Source organism: Chelonia mydas, chromosome 5 (assembly GCF_015237465.2).
Source record: "Chelonia mydas isolate rCheMyd1 chromosome 5, rCheMyd1.pri.v2, whole genome shotgun sequence".
NCBI classification, from domain to species: Eukaryota; Metazoa; Chordata; order Testudines; family Cheloniidae; genus Chelonia; species Chelonia mydas.
This window is the reverse complement of record NC_051245.2, coordinates 102515347-102531587: the sequence shown is the minus strand read 5'-3', so window position 1 is coordinate 102531587 and position 16241 is coordinate 102515347. Positions and strand designations below refer to the sequence as shown.

The 16241-nt window shown below is 38.9% G+C and overlaps 1 protein-coding gene across 10 annotated transcripts in view; it reads left to right on the top strand.

Moving 5' to 3' along the window:
• Nucleotides 1-14968, top strand: part of PTPRD (protein tyrosine phosphatase receptor type D) — a 2140771-nt gene extending 2125803 nt beyond the window's left edge. For all 10 annotated transcript variants that reach the window (XM_043546218.1, XM_043546214.1, XM_043546216.1 and 7 more), the window contains 5 exons: nucleotides 174-300; nucleotides 1348-1473; nucleotides 6027-6181; nucleotides 9725-9860; nucleotides 12384-14968. In XM_043546218.1, the coding sequence (XP_043402153.1) occupies nucleotides 174-300; nucleotides 1348-1473; nucleotides 6027-6181; nucleotides 9725-9860; nucleotides 12384-12452 (613 nt within the window). In that variant the 3' untranslated portion in view covers nucleotides 12453-14968. The remainder of the gene's footprint in view (nucleotides 1-173; nucleotides 301-1347; nucleotides 1474-6026; nucleotides 6182-9724; nucleotides 9861-12383) is intronic.
• The last annotated feature ends 1273 nt before the right edge of the window (nucleotides 14969-16241 follow it).

The window sequence follows — 16241 nt, the reverse complement described above, 5'->3', positions numbered from 1 at the left end:
AATGCCATTGTTTGATTAAACAATCTTAATAGGTTTTTAACGTGCTTACCATTAAATATATATATATCTTTTCCTTACTTTCCCTATAACTGTGTCTCAATATAATGTTTACATATAAACAGAGAGCATCTGAGTGTCATCACTTTGGGGTTTTTCCCTTGTTTTTGATGTAGGCAACAAAAAGCCTACATAGCTACGCAGGGACCTTTGGCAGAGACAACTGAAGATTTCTGGAGGATGCTCTGGGAGCATAACTCCACAATCGTAGTCATGCTTACTAAACTTCGAGAAATGGGCAGAGTGAGTATTGTTTTAATAGCCTTTAAACTTTGTTTCTTTAGGAGAATTCACAGCTTCCTGTAAAATCTCCAAAAAATAAAGATCAGTGATCATGTTGAACGATAAAATTAAATTGTCATAGGAGAGGCGAAAAGTCTTAGCTGTTCCATTTCTGGATTTCCTTACGTCCCGACATTTCCTGTGTACTGATTATGCTGACCTTTGCAGATTCAGCAGCTTGTTTACGGTGTTGAATCTCATTAAGCTTCCTCTTGGTATAATAGAAGGAGTGAACTAGTTTACAGAAATGGTAGAATTGTACTAGTATAATAAACTTGGTGTCTGGTAAGTGATATGAGAATCAGGCTTTATATTTGGAAGACTAGATGGTGCAGAGAATTCATAAGAGATATAAAAGGCTAGCTCCTCAGATGAGGCCAAGGAGTGCTTGAGGCAAATGAAGGGAAGGAAAGTAAAAAGGGTTTTAAGATTTGGATACCCTTATGAAGTGAAATCACCAAGATTTGCATATTTCGAGGCACTATGCGATCATTTTTGATAAATAACAATTTAACTGGTGTGCAGGGAGCAGTTCAGAAGCTATATGTTGAGTTCATTGTGGACCTGTGAACTGGAGGCCTGAAGAAAACTTTTTCATTCCTTTGCAGAAATTTTTTATTTATTAGAAAATATAAGAAACAGAGTAGTTAAAATTAAAAAAAAAAAGCTAGTGGCTGATCTAGGTCTAGTTCCTAGTGGGCAGGTGTCAAGCCACACCAATGAGACTGCCATCAAAACTGATACTAAAGCCCCAGATGGCAGCAGCAGTCTTTCTTCACAGTGTTGAACTTCACACAAAAAAGTTTTTCAGCATTGTGACTGATGCCACGGCCCGCTGGCAGGGCAGTTTGGAGATACTGGCAATGACACATGCCAGGGCTATACCTATTTTATGGACAAATAGAAGAATTTAGGTTTTAGTTCTGTAAGTAATGGCATTCTTCACGAGCACTGAATTTGCTATATGATGATAACAATCCACAGTGACTGGACTTTTTTTTTAAATAGGAAAAATGCCACCAGTATTGGCCAGCAGAGCGTTCAGCCAGATATCAGTACTTTGTGGTGGATCCCATGGCAGAGTACAACATGCCACAGTATATCCTAAGGGAATTCAAGGTCACAGATGCCAGGGTAAGTTAGCGCAACATAATTCTGTTTTCTATATGTTTACAAGGAGTCCAGTATCTTCCCTTTTCTTTTTTATAAGCAATGCCTTAGGGACATTCTTGATTCCCAGGCCTAAGCAATAGCCAAAGAGAAGGGAAAGATAATAGCAACCTTTTAAGAGAACAACTGGCTGTAATTCAAATATAACATCTGGGCAGCACAACTTTTGAAAAGTTCTGTATATGTATTTGTGCTGAAAAGCATTAGCTGATTAGAAGGCCATGTTCCCGTTCATTTCCCCCTCCAGTCCCTGCTTGATACTTTTTTGGAATTTTCATCACTTAAGGCTGTAAATATGTTGTTCTTCTGCACAGCCCTTTAGGTCGTGCATGCTTGAAGGTTAATACGCTGCGATTTAAAAACTGCAGAGCAAATAGCATTCTTAAGAAAAGTTGACAAGCTTTGCACAATATAAATTGATTCTCGGCATAGCTTACTCTTTAGCGTTCTAATGTGTCTGCAGAGAAGAGCTATACAGCCATGACCCTGGTTTGCTAATTTCCATTATACATTTCTTATCTGGACTGCTGAGTCCAAGGTTCAGCACTGATGGAAGATTAACTGTATATAAATTTATTTTTATAGGAATATCTTTGACAATTCTCATACTGTGGTTTCTAACACTTCACACGGCATGGTAGGGAAACCCCTACCCTGCTCCATTTTTGGAAGCACTGTAGCAATAGTGTTGATTGCAGCGACATAGCAGGATGCTGTACTTTCAAGGAATAAAAGTCACTTGGAGCTCCAGATCCATACCTAAGAAATTAGACATTACATATATAGGGAACCAATCTTTGATAATGGGCTCTTCAATCCAGAAGAGATAGGTATAACACGATGCAATAGCTGGAAGTTGAAGCTAGACAAATGTAGAATAGAAATAATGTGAAAAATTCTAACAGTGGGGTTAATTAACCAATGGAATGGCTTACCAAGGTTGTGGTGGGTTCTCTCTTATTTTCAATTTTTAAATCAAGATTGGCTGTTTTTCTAAAAGATATGCTCTAGATCATGCAGGAATTATTTCAGGGCTGTCCTATGGCCTTTGTTATACAAGAGGTCAGGCTAAATGATCATACTGGTCCCTTCTGGCCTTATAAACCCGTGAATCTGTGATTTCCGTCTATTATTATGACTAGGTTGCTGATGCTAACATAGGCTACAGATAAAGGTAGATTAGACACTCGAAACAGTTAGCTAGCTTGAAACAGTTGGCATTTTCACTAACCACAGGGAACATTAAGACTAGTATTGGGCCAAAGAGGCTGGAATTTGACTTTGCAAAGACAAAAACAGGCACAGTTTGGATTGGTTACCACTTTATGTGAACTACCACAATAGAGTGAAGTTCATATAAATGATTTTTCTTCTGACCCATCTCTATGAAACAGTGCCAGAAAAGAAGTGGCTCATCGCAGCAGTTTTCAACCACACTTGTAAACAAAGACAATCATACAGTCATGAAAGCCAATTTCAATACCACATTGGTGACCTCCTTTGTAGATAGTTAAGTCATTCTGTTCCTTCTAAATTGAAATATATGCAAGTGACGGGTGACCAGTCACACATTACAGACAGTGAATAGCAAAGAGTCAAAGATGTAGTTGAAGAGGATCGTTCGCAAACAATCCCTAATATAAAATGCATTCACATGGTATTCATCAAAGAGTTTCAAGTTAACAAACACAGTTTGTAAAAATTAGTGGATAGTTTGCAAATTGATAAAAGGGCAAAAGTTATCAAATAACTTATTTGCCACAAATAGTTTGCCTGGCCTTAGTATTAACACACCTGCTAAAAAGTTAATTGCTTTAACTTGTGATGAGTACGCCTCACCAATCCTGTTGTGCCGCCTCACAGTCCCTTAATGTTAATGTTTCCCTAGTTTTGAAGACAGTGCTGCCCTAATGGTTCCAGTTGTGTTAAATGGCTGACTGACAGTCTTAGAGAGGTATATGGTCTGATTATCCAAAGGTGAGGAGAACCTGCACCTCCCACGGACTTCACTGAAAGCTGTGGGTGCTCAGCACATACTAAAATCAGACCTATTCTTTTCTTATTGTATGGAGTGCTTACATCACTAATTTACACTAACGATAATGGAATTTATGTAACTAAATCACTGGCATATCCAGAGCAAAATAGACACTTTATTGTTGTTACCATTCTTCCTCCCTTTGAGGTGTAAAGTCTTTTGTAACTTGATAATATCATTAATGGTCTGGTATGCTGCTTTTGTAGGTGTCAAAGCAGGATTTGATATGGAGCTCTGTGTTATCAATGTATTGCACAGTGAACTGTCATAAAGTCCAGGTAACCTCCATAACTGCTCCAATCTGTGATTTCTAACTGCTTTACACCCACTGTCTCTGTAAACTATGAGGATCGTCAACCTGGGGCAGTTTCATGCAGCACTAGCCTATTAGTGATATCTATAAGAGAGCTTTATACTCTATAAGCTCATCAAAAGGCAGTTAAATAACCCTGGTCAGAGGCAAAATGGAAGTCCATATGGTCAGCCAGTCATTAGGGTTACACATTAAAAGAAACCTGGGCCTCTTTTGCTGAGCACAGCAATCAGAAAGTTCATGTGTTGAAAACAGCCTTTTTCACTCTGTCTGCGTAAACTGTTACAAATATTTTTAAATAAAGATTTTAATACAGTTTTACACTTGGAACTTGACTGCTATAGGAAGAGATATCTCACTAAAAGAAGTCCACCCCATTTATTATGCCAGCAGAATGGGGAACATAATGTAAGAGATTGTAGATCCTTTCCCAATCTACTTTCATGCTAGTCTAAAATAATCAGAGTGACTTTATAAACTATGGTATAATCATTAAATAACACATAAGTTCTGTTAATTGCTATTAAAGCAGGATAGAAACAGGTTTTACAGACGCGTGTCCCAGACAGACCCCTTTAAAGTCAAACCTTTACTGACAAATATGTTTCACAATATAGAGAAAGAAGTTAGTGATCTTTCCAGATGCTGCCTGAGCAAAGTTTTGTCTTAAATGTAAAGATAGTGTTGGTCCTGTAGATGCTCCCTAAGCACAGGAACACTAAAGGACTGCTGTCTCCCTTGTTAATGGATATATAGCATAGGCACCAACCCCGTGGGTGCTACTCCACGGCTGCAGCACCCACAGGGAAAAAATAGTGGATGCTCAGCACCCACTGGTGGCCCTGCCGATCAGCTCCTCCCCTTCCCTCCCAGCACCTCCCGCCCGCCGCGATCAGCTGTTCAGTGGCGTTCAGGAGGGGCTCGGGGGAGGGGGGTGGGGCATGCTTGGGGGAAGGAGTGGAATGGGATGGGGCGGAGCCAGGGCGGGTGGAGCCTTGGGGGAAACAGTGGAATGGAGGGTGGGACCTGGGGCAGAGCAGGTATCAAGCATCTCTGGGAAATGACCAAGTTGGCACCTGTGATATGTAAGATGTTGCCAAAGTGTCACATAGGAGGTTTTCTGTTCGCTTGTTTGTTTGATTTGGGAGATTGGGAGGCAGAGAATATGAGCCATTCTGTTGCTAGAGCACCTCTTGCCAGTTGATTTATGGCTTTATTCCAGAAGTAAGAATGCTACAGTATTATGCAACTTTAATAAGCAATAATGCTAATCTTCATTTAAGAAAATAATCACAGAGGCATGGATAGCTCCTGTAGATTTGTAATGAGAGATGGAATCTTCCATCTATTGGGTCATTAGTTTAAGTCCAGTCCAAGTTGCTAGCGACTGATAATCATTGTGAATCAGTGGATGTTTAGTGTATGTGAAATGAGTTGGTGGTCTCAGTCTGGCTCCTAATAGACAGATGTCCACATCACAAAAGAACACTATCACAACCGGCATTCTTAGTGGCAGTCTTAACAGAGAAGGCAAGGACTGAATGGGAATGAACTACCTTCTTGCCTGTAGAGATAGCCCAGCCAAGCAGAGGTTGAAGCATATTGGCCGGATAGTATGGGGAAGCTTGCGCTGACGCTGGCCGTGCTGTACCTGTTTTCATAGATTCCAAGGACAGAGGGGACCATTGTGATCATCTAATCTGACTTCCTGCATAACACAGGCCATAGAACTTCCCCAAATAAAGAGAGGATTTGAGTCTTGTGGGCTATAAATCCAGCACTTGTCACAAGCATTTAATTAAAAAAAAATCCCACCAATTAACTAGCTCCCAACTTCGTTGTCCTCAAACTCTCTTCTTCCAGGATCTAAATGTCAGACAAAATCCTAGCCAATGCTGAGAGTAATTTGAGCATTGTCGTGGTTAATGAAATTGCCCTTTTATGTCAATGTGGTATAACTGCAAAACAAGAGGAAAAGCACAAGCTCATCAGCATTGTGATTGGAAGCATCTTAGTAAATGTGATCTTAGCCATCTTTGCTCTTTGCATATTTTTTTCCCCTCCCAATGTATATTTTACATAATTGCTGTTCTGGTTTGCTGACTGACTGACTTTCAACTCCTGGAACATTCTTTTGTGGTATACTGTGTATGTCTTTCATTAAAGGATGGCCAGTCCCGAACAGTGAGGCAATTCCAGTTCACTGACTGGCCAGAACAAGGAGTGCCAAAGTCTGGAGAAGGATTTATTGACTTCATAGGCCAAGTTCATAAAACAAAAGAGCAGTTTGGTCAGGATGGACCAATCTCTGTTCATTGTAGGTAAGTAAAAAACCTCAAGCAGATTGATTGTTTTTCTTGATTAAGAAGATATTTTAAGTTTCAAAGTTGACTTTAGGGGGTAGCTTATTGGTGTGAAAGTGTAGAGATGAATGGAATGACTTCCCAGACCAGCTATCAGAAATATAATAAAACAATCCAATGCAAATCCCTTTTATCCCCTATATTTCAGTAATCTTGGAAGTATTTTGTGATGAAATCCCATTCTGACACTAAAGGTGCCTCTCAAATAAGAGCAAATGTGATTTTTTTCCTTACAAATTATCTTTGCCACAGGATAAAAACAACGCTGGTCTATACTGCATTCTGTGCACTGTGGGAAATGCCTTACTATAGAGTGATGTACCTGATTGTGTTTTCAATAGTAATTAGCAGTGCGGTCATTACGGTGATGGTGATCATTACCGGTAAACATGCTAGATGTCCTTGAGTAGCAGGCTGGGTATGATAATCAAAATAGGCCAAAGAAAAATGGTTGCTACATTAGGCAATCCAGTCTAATAGTAACCATCGCATTCAGAGACTATGTCCACAGTAAAGTCAGTGTTTTTTGACTGATCAGCGAAAAGCTCAGAATGTAGAGCCTACCCTCTGAGGAGGTGCTGAATACCCTCAGTTCCTTTTATAAGTGTGTTGAGGATGACAACAGCTTTCAGGATCAGGCCCATAGAAATAATCCTGGGCGGGGGGTAATTATCATTTAATCCAATTTGCGTTGGTTACAATAGTCTAAAGTCTCTAGCAGATGGTTAAAGATAATATATTTATCTTTTATATCTTACTTAATAAATTGCTTTCTATAAATTCCATTAGGATTTTAGAAATTAATTTGCAACATTAAAGTGTATTTTTGATCGTTTAAATTGTTTATATAGTGAGGGCAATTAATACAGCTGCAAGTTTCTTTCTGTGGGCTGAATGATGCCCTTTTCTCCCATGCAAAGGCCAAGTAGAGGTTTGGTAGAGGGTATATATAAACAAGGACTGAAAGGGAAATATCCTAGCCCTGCCAAATCCAGCAACAGCCCTTGGTGAAGACTGGATGCACAACTGCTCTACTGCTCTGGGGACTTTCGTAGCAGCTGGGGCCTCTGCACTTCCGTAAATAGGAAGTTTAAGTTTAATAGAGGAAGTTTAAGTTTAATAGTGGATCTGCTGGACCATCTTAACCCTCCTTTGCTGTGTCCCTAAATATCCACTACATATTGCTAAGAAGAAAGGCACTGGAGAGGACAGTTAAGTGGTGCATAGGGGCTAATGAATTATCTTGCACAGATGAGACCTGTCCCACCGTAGCTACCTTTAGGAATTTATGTGCCAGGGGAGTGGTGGGCACTGTTTGGCCCTTTATGTGGGCTCAGATGAAAAAAAAAATGGTGGCCCTTTTAAGTTCTTTCAAGCTCTGCCCACACATGATTTTGAAATGAGATGCTACTCACAATAAATTATGAATATCATTATGGGCTAGATGCTGCACCACTGTAAGTCAATGGGAGTTGCACCGTTAACTTCAGTGGGAACAGGACCGGGCCCAGTAAGATCATACCTCTTCGTTCTTGGACTCCTTAGCAGCAGTTAACATTGCTGACCTCTAAATTGTCATTGTTAGAATCTTTCAGAATCAAGATTTTGTGCATATGAATGGGAGTAGTTCAAACCCCCTTCAAAGCTATTGCTTCAGGCTCTTTGCAAACTCTTCACTGCTACATAGTTCAGTCTCACCCCTGCAGCCTTCTTATAAAAATTGCTTATGAGCTGTATTCTGACTTGTTTTCACGGGATTTATTTGTAAAGGGAGAGACCAGGGAAATTCCTCACCCTCTGAACTTCCTGCTCCCTGGTTCCCTGTAATTTTTCTCTCTTCTATATATTTTTTCTGTGGTTTACTTACCTATATTACAGTAAACCACTCTGACATTGAGTGATTTTTCCTTCTCTAGGAATTTTACAAACAAATCCATGTGTTTTACTATTTAAAACTTTCTAACCTCATTAGGCAGTTAATTAAAAAGTAGTTAGGTCAGCAAAGGGCTTTTCCTGAAATCTAAGGCTCAGTAGAAACAATGTCCACTAGGACCAGACTTAGGTATGTGCCAGCTTAGTTGCCACTGATTTGATGTGACCCTTTCTTTGTCAGCATCCCCTCTCAGCAGATATCCAAGACTTTACCCACCCTGCGGCCGATCCTAACACACACAACCCTTTAAAGATAAACTCCTCCCCCTGCCTCCTCCTCACTTATAAAACACTTACGAGCCTCTTCCCTAACTGTTAAAACTCGACTGCATGCCCCTAATGAAAAGCATCCTTCCCAACCCTGAGGAATTATCTGGGTAATGGAACTCTGCCAAAGTCCCTGTGACTTTTACTAAACAGAGAACTCTATCAACAGCATGGCTAGCCCTTTTATAGACTGTCGTAGCAGAGCTGAACTCACCACTTTGCTTGAGACTGATTGTCTGAGATAGGTCTGTAAACGCTAATGTGGAGGTGTCGTGGACTTGGACTTACATCACTGTTACGACTCTTTAGAAACCCTAAACATCCTTTGGTGAAAAGATGCCACCCTGTTTCAATATGCATGCCAGCTTCAGCCCACAGTAAATGAATCCATCCGTTTTCTGCAGACTTTACCCCAGCGTTACACTTGCTGCTTAATTAGGTTCTGCACATGTGGAGATTTTTTGTATTATGCAGTGTCCTTCTCATTTACCAACTCTCCAGGTGCTTTCTTGCTTCTCAAGAGCACAGCAGTATGAATTAATTCTCTCCTCTTGCTGGTTGAAAAAGTTCTAAATAGTTGCCTTCAAGTAATAAGGAGCTGAAAAATACTAGGTCTGGAAACAATCAGACTTGTTTAAAAGAGCCAGCCGGTTCTGCTTCGGGTCTCAAATTTGTTGTACGTGAAGAGGAAACATTGTAATATTCCTCTTCAATAAAATTATATTTTTTCACACACACCATATTTATATTACATTGTGTGTGTGAATATTGAAAATTATATTAAGTTCTCCATAAAACTATAAAAAGAAAGAAACTGAAAGATAAGGCTGGTGCTCTGGCCCTAACTTACCCCTGCATATTTCAAGGGTCTCAGAACAGGGAGTAATCTCACATACCATATGTAACAGGACCTAAACAAGTTGAGATAAGGACAGAGAGGAAGGCTAAATTCTGGCTTCCATTTCTTTTTTTATTTCCAGTTAGACTATTGGCAGGCTGGTGAACCCTCTCATTTTCCCCTACCACACACTGACCACTATACATACTTGGTCACAAAAAAAATAACTTAAAATGCTTCCTGACTATCCAACTTTCATTGGAAGTACATTAGTACAAATTTGACTTTGCCAGAGAACAGTCACTTTGTCAATGTGTATAATTTCCACACAGATGTTTTGCTTATAGAGCTTTTTTCCGTGTAGATGACCATGTACATATGGTGTATCGTATCCACAGCTAAATAATCAGCCAATTCTTTCAACATTTTAACTGTCAATTAACATTCCTTTTTTATTGCAACAGTGCAGGTGTTGGGAGGACTGGAGTATTCATAACCCTGAGCATTGTGTTGGAAAGAATGAGATATGAAGGTGTTGTAGATATCTTCCAGACAGTCAAAATGTTAAGGACACAACGACCAGCCATGGTACAGACAGAGGTGAGAAGAACAACATACGTATGCGCTGACCGGTCAGGATAGGTGGCTTGGCGGATGCAATGTTAGGAATGGCAGATGGTGGGAGTGAGCCAGGAATTTGTATAGGAGGTATACAATTTACTTTCCCTTCTTAAGTACTGTAGCTGTGTATGTAGCCTATGCAGTGCATTTAGGCTATTTCCCATCCTGTGGATAGGGAATACCACAGCCTGGGAAATGTCCATTTTAGTGGTGACTGAATAAGATATTTGTGTGAACCTATTTTCTAGAAGAAACTTGAGATGGAAACATTGCCCATGTCGTTTTGAATTTTTCCTTCATGCTAGTAATCTATATTCATAATCAGGGAGCAAAGTTTGGCCTGTGGGTGTACCCTGTTGGCTTCTGTTCATTTGGAGGGCAGAATGTGTCCTGTGGCTTGAAACTGAGGCTATAGTGTTTTCATGGTTGTCCAGACTTCATATAAACACAAATTTGACTGTTTGTCATGAAAGTATTACATCCCTGTGGAAAAAAAAACCCTCTACATTACAACTTTTGCCCTGGGACACTATAACGTTAGTGATCTCACTGTCAGTGAGAGTTCTGCAGTCTGGTGAGGGAGAGGTCTTGGGCACGGACAGCCAGCCTGTTCTTGGCCCCTGATTCAGGAATCATCCCAATTCATAAAGTTAAGCACATGCTTAACTTTAATCATGTACTTAAGTACTACTTAAGTTAAACACATGCTGAATGTCATGAATTGGAGCCTCTGACTCTCAGTTCTAAGCCAACAGATCATACCCATAAAAAAAGGGAGAAGGGGCGAGGAAAAGCATTTGTAGGACCTTCTACAGACTTGGGTGGCTGATACTGACCATTAAAAAGTTTATGATTTGAAATTTAATATTGATCCCTGCACTTTGCCATTTTGCTCTAAGAAAATGACATTTGTTCAGTAAACATTAGACAACCCTACTCTTAGTGTTTTACGCATGTGCACATACTCTTTAAATGAAATTAGACCATTTTTAAAGTTTTATCATTTAGCCAAGTAACTCACTGAGACAAAATGGAAGAGTAAACTCCATTTATTTTCCATTACCATTATTGCTGTAGAAAATGTACATCTAAGCAAATTGAAAAATATCTACTTTCTGTCCCATTGGTTCCTGGAAACAAATCTAGCATATAGAAAAATAAGCTTTTGTGGAGTCCACATAAATACAATGCTGGGCTGTGCAATGTACATACTTTCCCGCTTTCTACTTTAGCTTACTTGTGGATGATGTGTTCCCATGGCAGACTGAAAGTAGAAATCTCCCATGTGCTGTGTTAATTTCATCCAGAAAAGAACAGAAGTCTAGGGCTCAATCCTGCAAGATGCAGAGCACTCTGGTCCCCATCCAGCTCATGAGTAGTCCTGTTGAAATCAGTTAGGCTATTCCTATGCTTAAAGTTAATCATGTGCTTAAGTACTTTGCAGGATCATGACCAGAGTGCTCGTACCTTGCAGGATGGAGCCACTAATGATCATGGCAAATTAGATAAACTAAAGTGGGTGTGTTATGATACGGACTGCTGGTCCAATGGAAGCTATTGAGTTGTGGTCTGAGTGAAATGAAACCCAGATCCTTCGAGCTGCAAGACTATCGCATCGCATGAATGAGTCCCCTAGGCGGCTTCAGTATTTTGGAGGGCTTAAAGAAACAACTTTTGTTCTTTCACATTAAGTGAGGTGTACAAGTTTGTTGCACTCCAGCATAAAGAGACTGCTGCTTATGTGTGCAAATGAGATGAAGTGCTAGAAGTAGCACTAACACTGAGTGTTAGTAAACCTTAAGCCCTCTGCACTTCCACACCTTTGCTTTCAGGTGCAGGAGATAAAAACGGATGTAGGTCGTGTGAGGAGACTTGGTGTGAAGTATAAGCTGCCTCATGTTAATGAGGTTCTTAACTTCACATTCCTCTCTGAACCCCTAATTCCTGCTGCTGGGCAGGAATAATTTGATAACTATATAACAAGGCAGGTCTGGATCCCCCTGTGCTTCCTGTCCTGCTATTTTACCTTGTGTTTATGTGTGCAGCACACCACACTTGGGCGGTGAGGGACTGAGACCAGAATATGATGTTTTAGCATATTAGTCACATTCACCGAGATGTTATTTGAACATTTTATTAGCAAGTCTCAAACAGTATGAAATAATGCAAAAGGTAAATCTTAATGCACTCCCCTCAGACAAAAAGCTTTCTGCTTATCCTCTTGTACTCATTCAGAGCAACGAACGCTCAGTAAATGAATATATATTCACATCACAAATAAGCAGGCTCCATCTAAGGAGAATGTTATTGCATTCAATGAGCATCTCAACCCATCTTTGTTTACTGTATCTTAAACCAGTGTGTTCTGTTGATGTCAGCAGGAGGATATCACTGAACTGCTGTGGCCTCTGTGGGATATAGTGTATTCACAGAGCCTCTGATTAAATGAAAAAACAACAAACAGGTTTTTATATTTTGTCTCTCTCTCTCTTTTTCTTCCAGGATCAATACCAGTTTGGCTATCGAGCCGCACTGGAATATCTGGGCAGCTTTGATCACTATGCAACGTAAAACCCCCTGACCCATCCTGGATTTTTACTGCAGGCCCTTTAAGATCCAGAGAGCCTCTTCTGAGCCATACGGTGTGCTTGAGAAGTACTTCTTAACTCCTAGCTAAAGACCAATTAGTGGGAATATTAAAAAAAAAAAACCACACACACACACACACACACACAACCCCAAGAACTATTCCAGATGGACCAAGAATTCACAGTTTAATAACCTAACCAGAAATATAATAAAAGAATCCTGACTGGTGAGGCGTCTGAAGGATCTCATTTACAGATACCTCAAGGATTCAACTTTGGTTGAAATTAAAGGGAAGAGGAAATTATTGCAAAGAACCATCATCTTGTTCAGGATTGCATGATTGTTGCAAAGATGAATCTTGAGAGTACTGCAATTCAGTGCAAGATGTTTGTTAAAAGGCCGGTACCTGGCTTCTTAAAACAAAATGGACTCTTTGCTTCAGCATCACCCCTTCCCGTCATAATGCTTATAATAACACTTTAGGGGAAATGGGGGAATGTTTAAAAAGGAAGTCCTTGATTTAGTTTTTTAGTATTGTAAAGATACTGCTGACCTGTGCTTCATTTTTAACTGTGTAAACTTTTTCCTTTTTTTAACAAGAGTTTATTATTTGATGAAGTGAATTTAAAAAAAAAAGTTGCATAACTGTTCATTTTTTGTTTCAGAATTGTAGATTTTTTGAAGCTGTAGAACTGTTATCTGTAATATCTTGCTGTAGAAATGTTAAATCATTTGAAAATTTGCACATTTTTGTGCAGTCCTATATTTATCTACAGTACCACATTCTTCTTAGATATTACAGTTTGGTTTAATTTTTTTTTAAAGAAATACTCTTAATCAGTTAATCAAAGTGGGGCTTTTTTTATTTCTTTTGGAATCAACAGGGAGGCGCAAAGTATAAAGCTGCTACTAACACACACACACACACACACACACCGCTCTCTTTATTATTCTCTTTCTGTATCTATCTCTCTATATATCTACAGATATGCAGACAGACAGGTATATACACACACAAATAAATATAGATGCATCAGTTCTTCCATGACTTGGATTTATTGAAGTGATGGGAAAGTTTTCCAGAGTACTACATTCAACCCATATGGTACTTTTTGAACATCTCTGCATTTACAAAGTCCATAGCTTTTTGTTTAGAAGGGAAATGAGGAATGCACATCAGTGATATTTGACCCTCACCCAGACTCAAAAAAAAAAGATTATTTATATACACACAGTCCCACAAAGACACACACACACATTATGTGGTTGAGGCTTCGAATGAAGTACAATATTTGTAACACTATAGTGCAATAACAAACCATATTATTAAGTATAGGAGGTGTGCATGTGGAAAAGGTCAGTGCATATCCCTTTAGGAGGGGAGAATGTTGTAATATACTAACTATCAAGATGTTTAAAAAGTGTATTCAGTCATATATTGTCTATAGTATGTGCTATGAAATTTGCATTTATGATGTGTAACAGGGCAAAGCCAAACTCATGTTGCTCTGTTAATAAATTAGAAATATTTTGTGGCATACAGTATTATTTAGAGATGCTGGTTTTTATTTTTATTTCACATTTAGAGTGCCTTATATTTGATGCCTATTTTGACAGCATTTCTTTAAGTTTTGTTGTGTCCGTATTTACATTAGTTAATTCATATCTTTGTTACTCTTTTCAATTAAAGCATTATCTTTTTAGCACATGTACAAAAATACTTTGAATACTACGCATTCCTGGTTTTTAACCGAGTATGGGATGTTAATAAATGCAAGCCCAAAACACTTGGGTAGTCAGGGCCCTTTATCCTTTCATAACTCCAACAACAGACATGCCCACTACTTTCAGGTTCCTTCCAAATTGGCTCTCATAAACCACAGCGTTGATGACTGCAGTATTGCCATTGCGGAGGTGTAGGACTGCACTAGTAGTAAGTCGTAGTTGTTGTTAGCAGTACTCATGCATCATTCCTTTCATTTTGGGCCAAATCCTGCTTGCTGTGCACATGTCAATGGGCCCATTGAAGTCAAATTATTGGTTGCAGTGGGACTGTTAGTATGGGTAAGGCAAGCAGGATTTAGCCCTCAGAGTATGTTTTAAAATGACTTTAGATTTCCATTTGAGAGAAAAAAATTCTTTAACCAATGCAAAATATTTTCTGAGACTCTATATGAAGCCATTTACAGTGGCCCAGGTCTCTGTCATGCCTTGTACCATGTTAACACACACAAATCAAAGGAACTCTTTCTTTCAGGTGTCAGATAAGAACCATTCATATAGTTCAGCTATGTTGGTGTAACATACAGGATTTTTTTTCTTCCATATTTCCCATCAATAGTAGAAAGACAGGTATGAAAGACCAAACACGAGCAAGCATTGTATTTGAGCACTTTTGTAAAAAAAAAAAAACTAAACAAATATAAATATATATATAATAATTAATAATAAAAGTATTATAGAAGGCTACCTCAAGAATGAGATTCTATAACTTATATCAGAACCAGAGAAGAATGTGCACTATGGGTTTTTTTTTCTTCTTCTTCTTTTTGATTTGTATCTTTTGAAGAATTATTAAAGTGCCAGATTACGTAGTGCAGTCATGTTCTTTTAGCCAAATATAGTCAGACATACACACCATTTTAGAAGCATAGACTAGGGAAGGCTGTTGCACACCAGAGCTGTTAACAGGTCAGAGTTTTCTCTCCATGAAACTTTTGCAAATTCTGAAGAAAAAGGGAAAAAATCAGAGATAAATAGTGAGGGAAAGTATTGTAGGACAAGTAAGACTGCAAATATTCCAGTAATCTTGCTGTTCAGGAGTTGTTTCTAAAGATAACTCTGTTAGCATCATTGATGTGCATTCCACTTTCTGTACACTAATGTATAGTCATTCTATAATTAATTTAAAGAAGAAGCATCTTTATCTGCATTTACCATAATCTTCCAACCTTAGAATTGGTTTCATCAGCATAACCAGTACGGTGCTATTATTTACCTATGTATGTGTAGTTATGTATAATTTTGTAATTAGTTACAATGGAAAAAAACTCAAAATATATAAAAATGATTTGTACAGAACTTTATTTTAGCTCTTTTTTTAAAAATGATTGCATGGTTAGACAATGGAGAGGCTGGCTGGGGGAAGGGAGGGCCCTCTAGGGAGATCTGCACTTTCTATACCTTTGTACTATGCACTGCCCTATTGATTCTACACCCAATAATGTTATTACTTGAACCCATCTGTAAGAAACTGCTTATGAAAATCCACTTACGTGTATGTAAATAACACAGAACATGTAAAAATCGGGGGGGGGGGGGAGGGGGAGTTTGCAACAACAACAAATGCAACAGCTTTTCTTTCCTTTTATTCTTCCTTCCTTCCTTCCTTCCTTTTTTTTTTCTTTTTTTTTGGTTGGTTGGTTGATTGTTTTTTTTTCATTTGGGGTGCCCTGATACTCCAGCAGATATCAGAAGGCTGCAAGTCCCCTCATCCCCATCTGTTACGTGGCTTTGCCATTCAAGCTTGGAGTGTCTTTACAAAGATAATAAAAGTTGTGTTCTTTGCTCTCGTTTTGGATGCATAGACTGAAAAATTAAAAAAAAATTACCTTGTAAAATGGCTTGTTAAAAAAAATACAATTACCTCTAATTAGTAGTACGCGTAAATGTTTTACAGAATGAAAGGCGTGCTTTTTATTTTCTTACTTCGTTACATTGGTGGCGAAAGAAAGTCTGTATGAAAATCAGTTCTTTGCTGACACAAGTTCC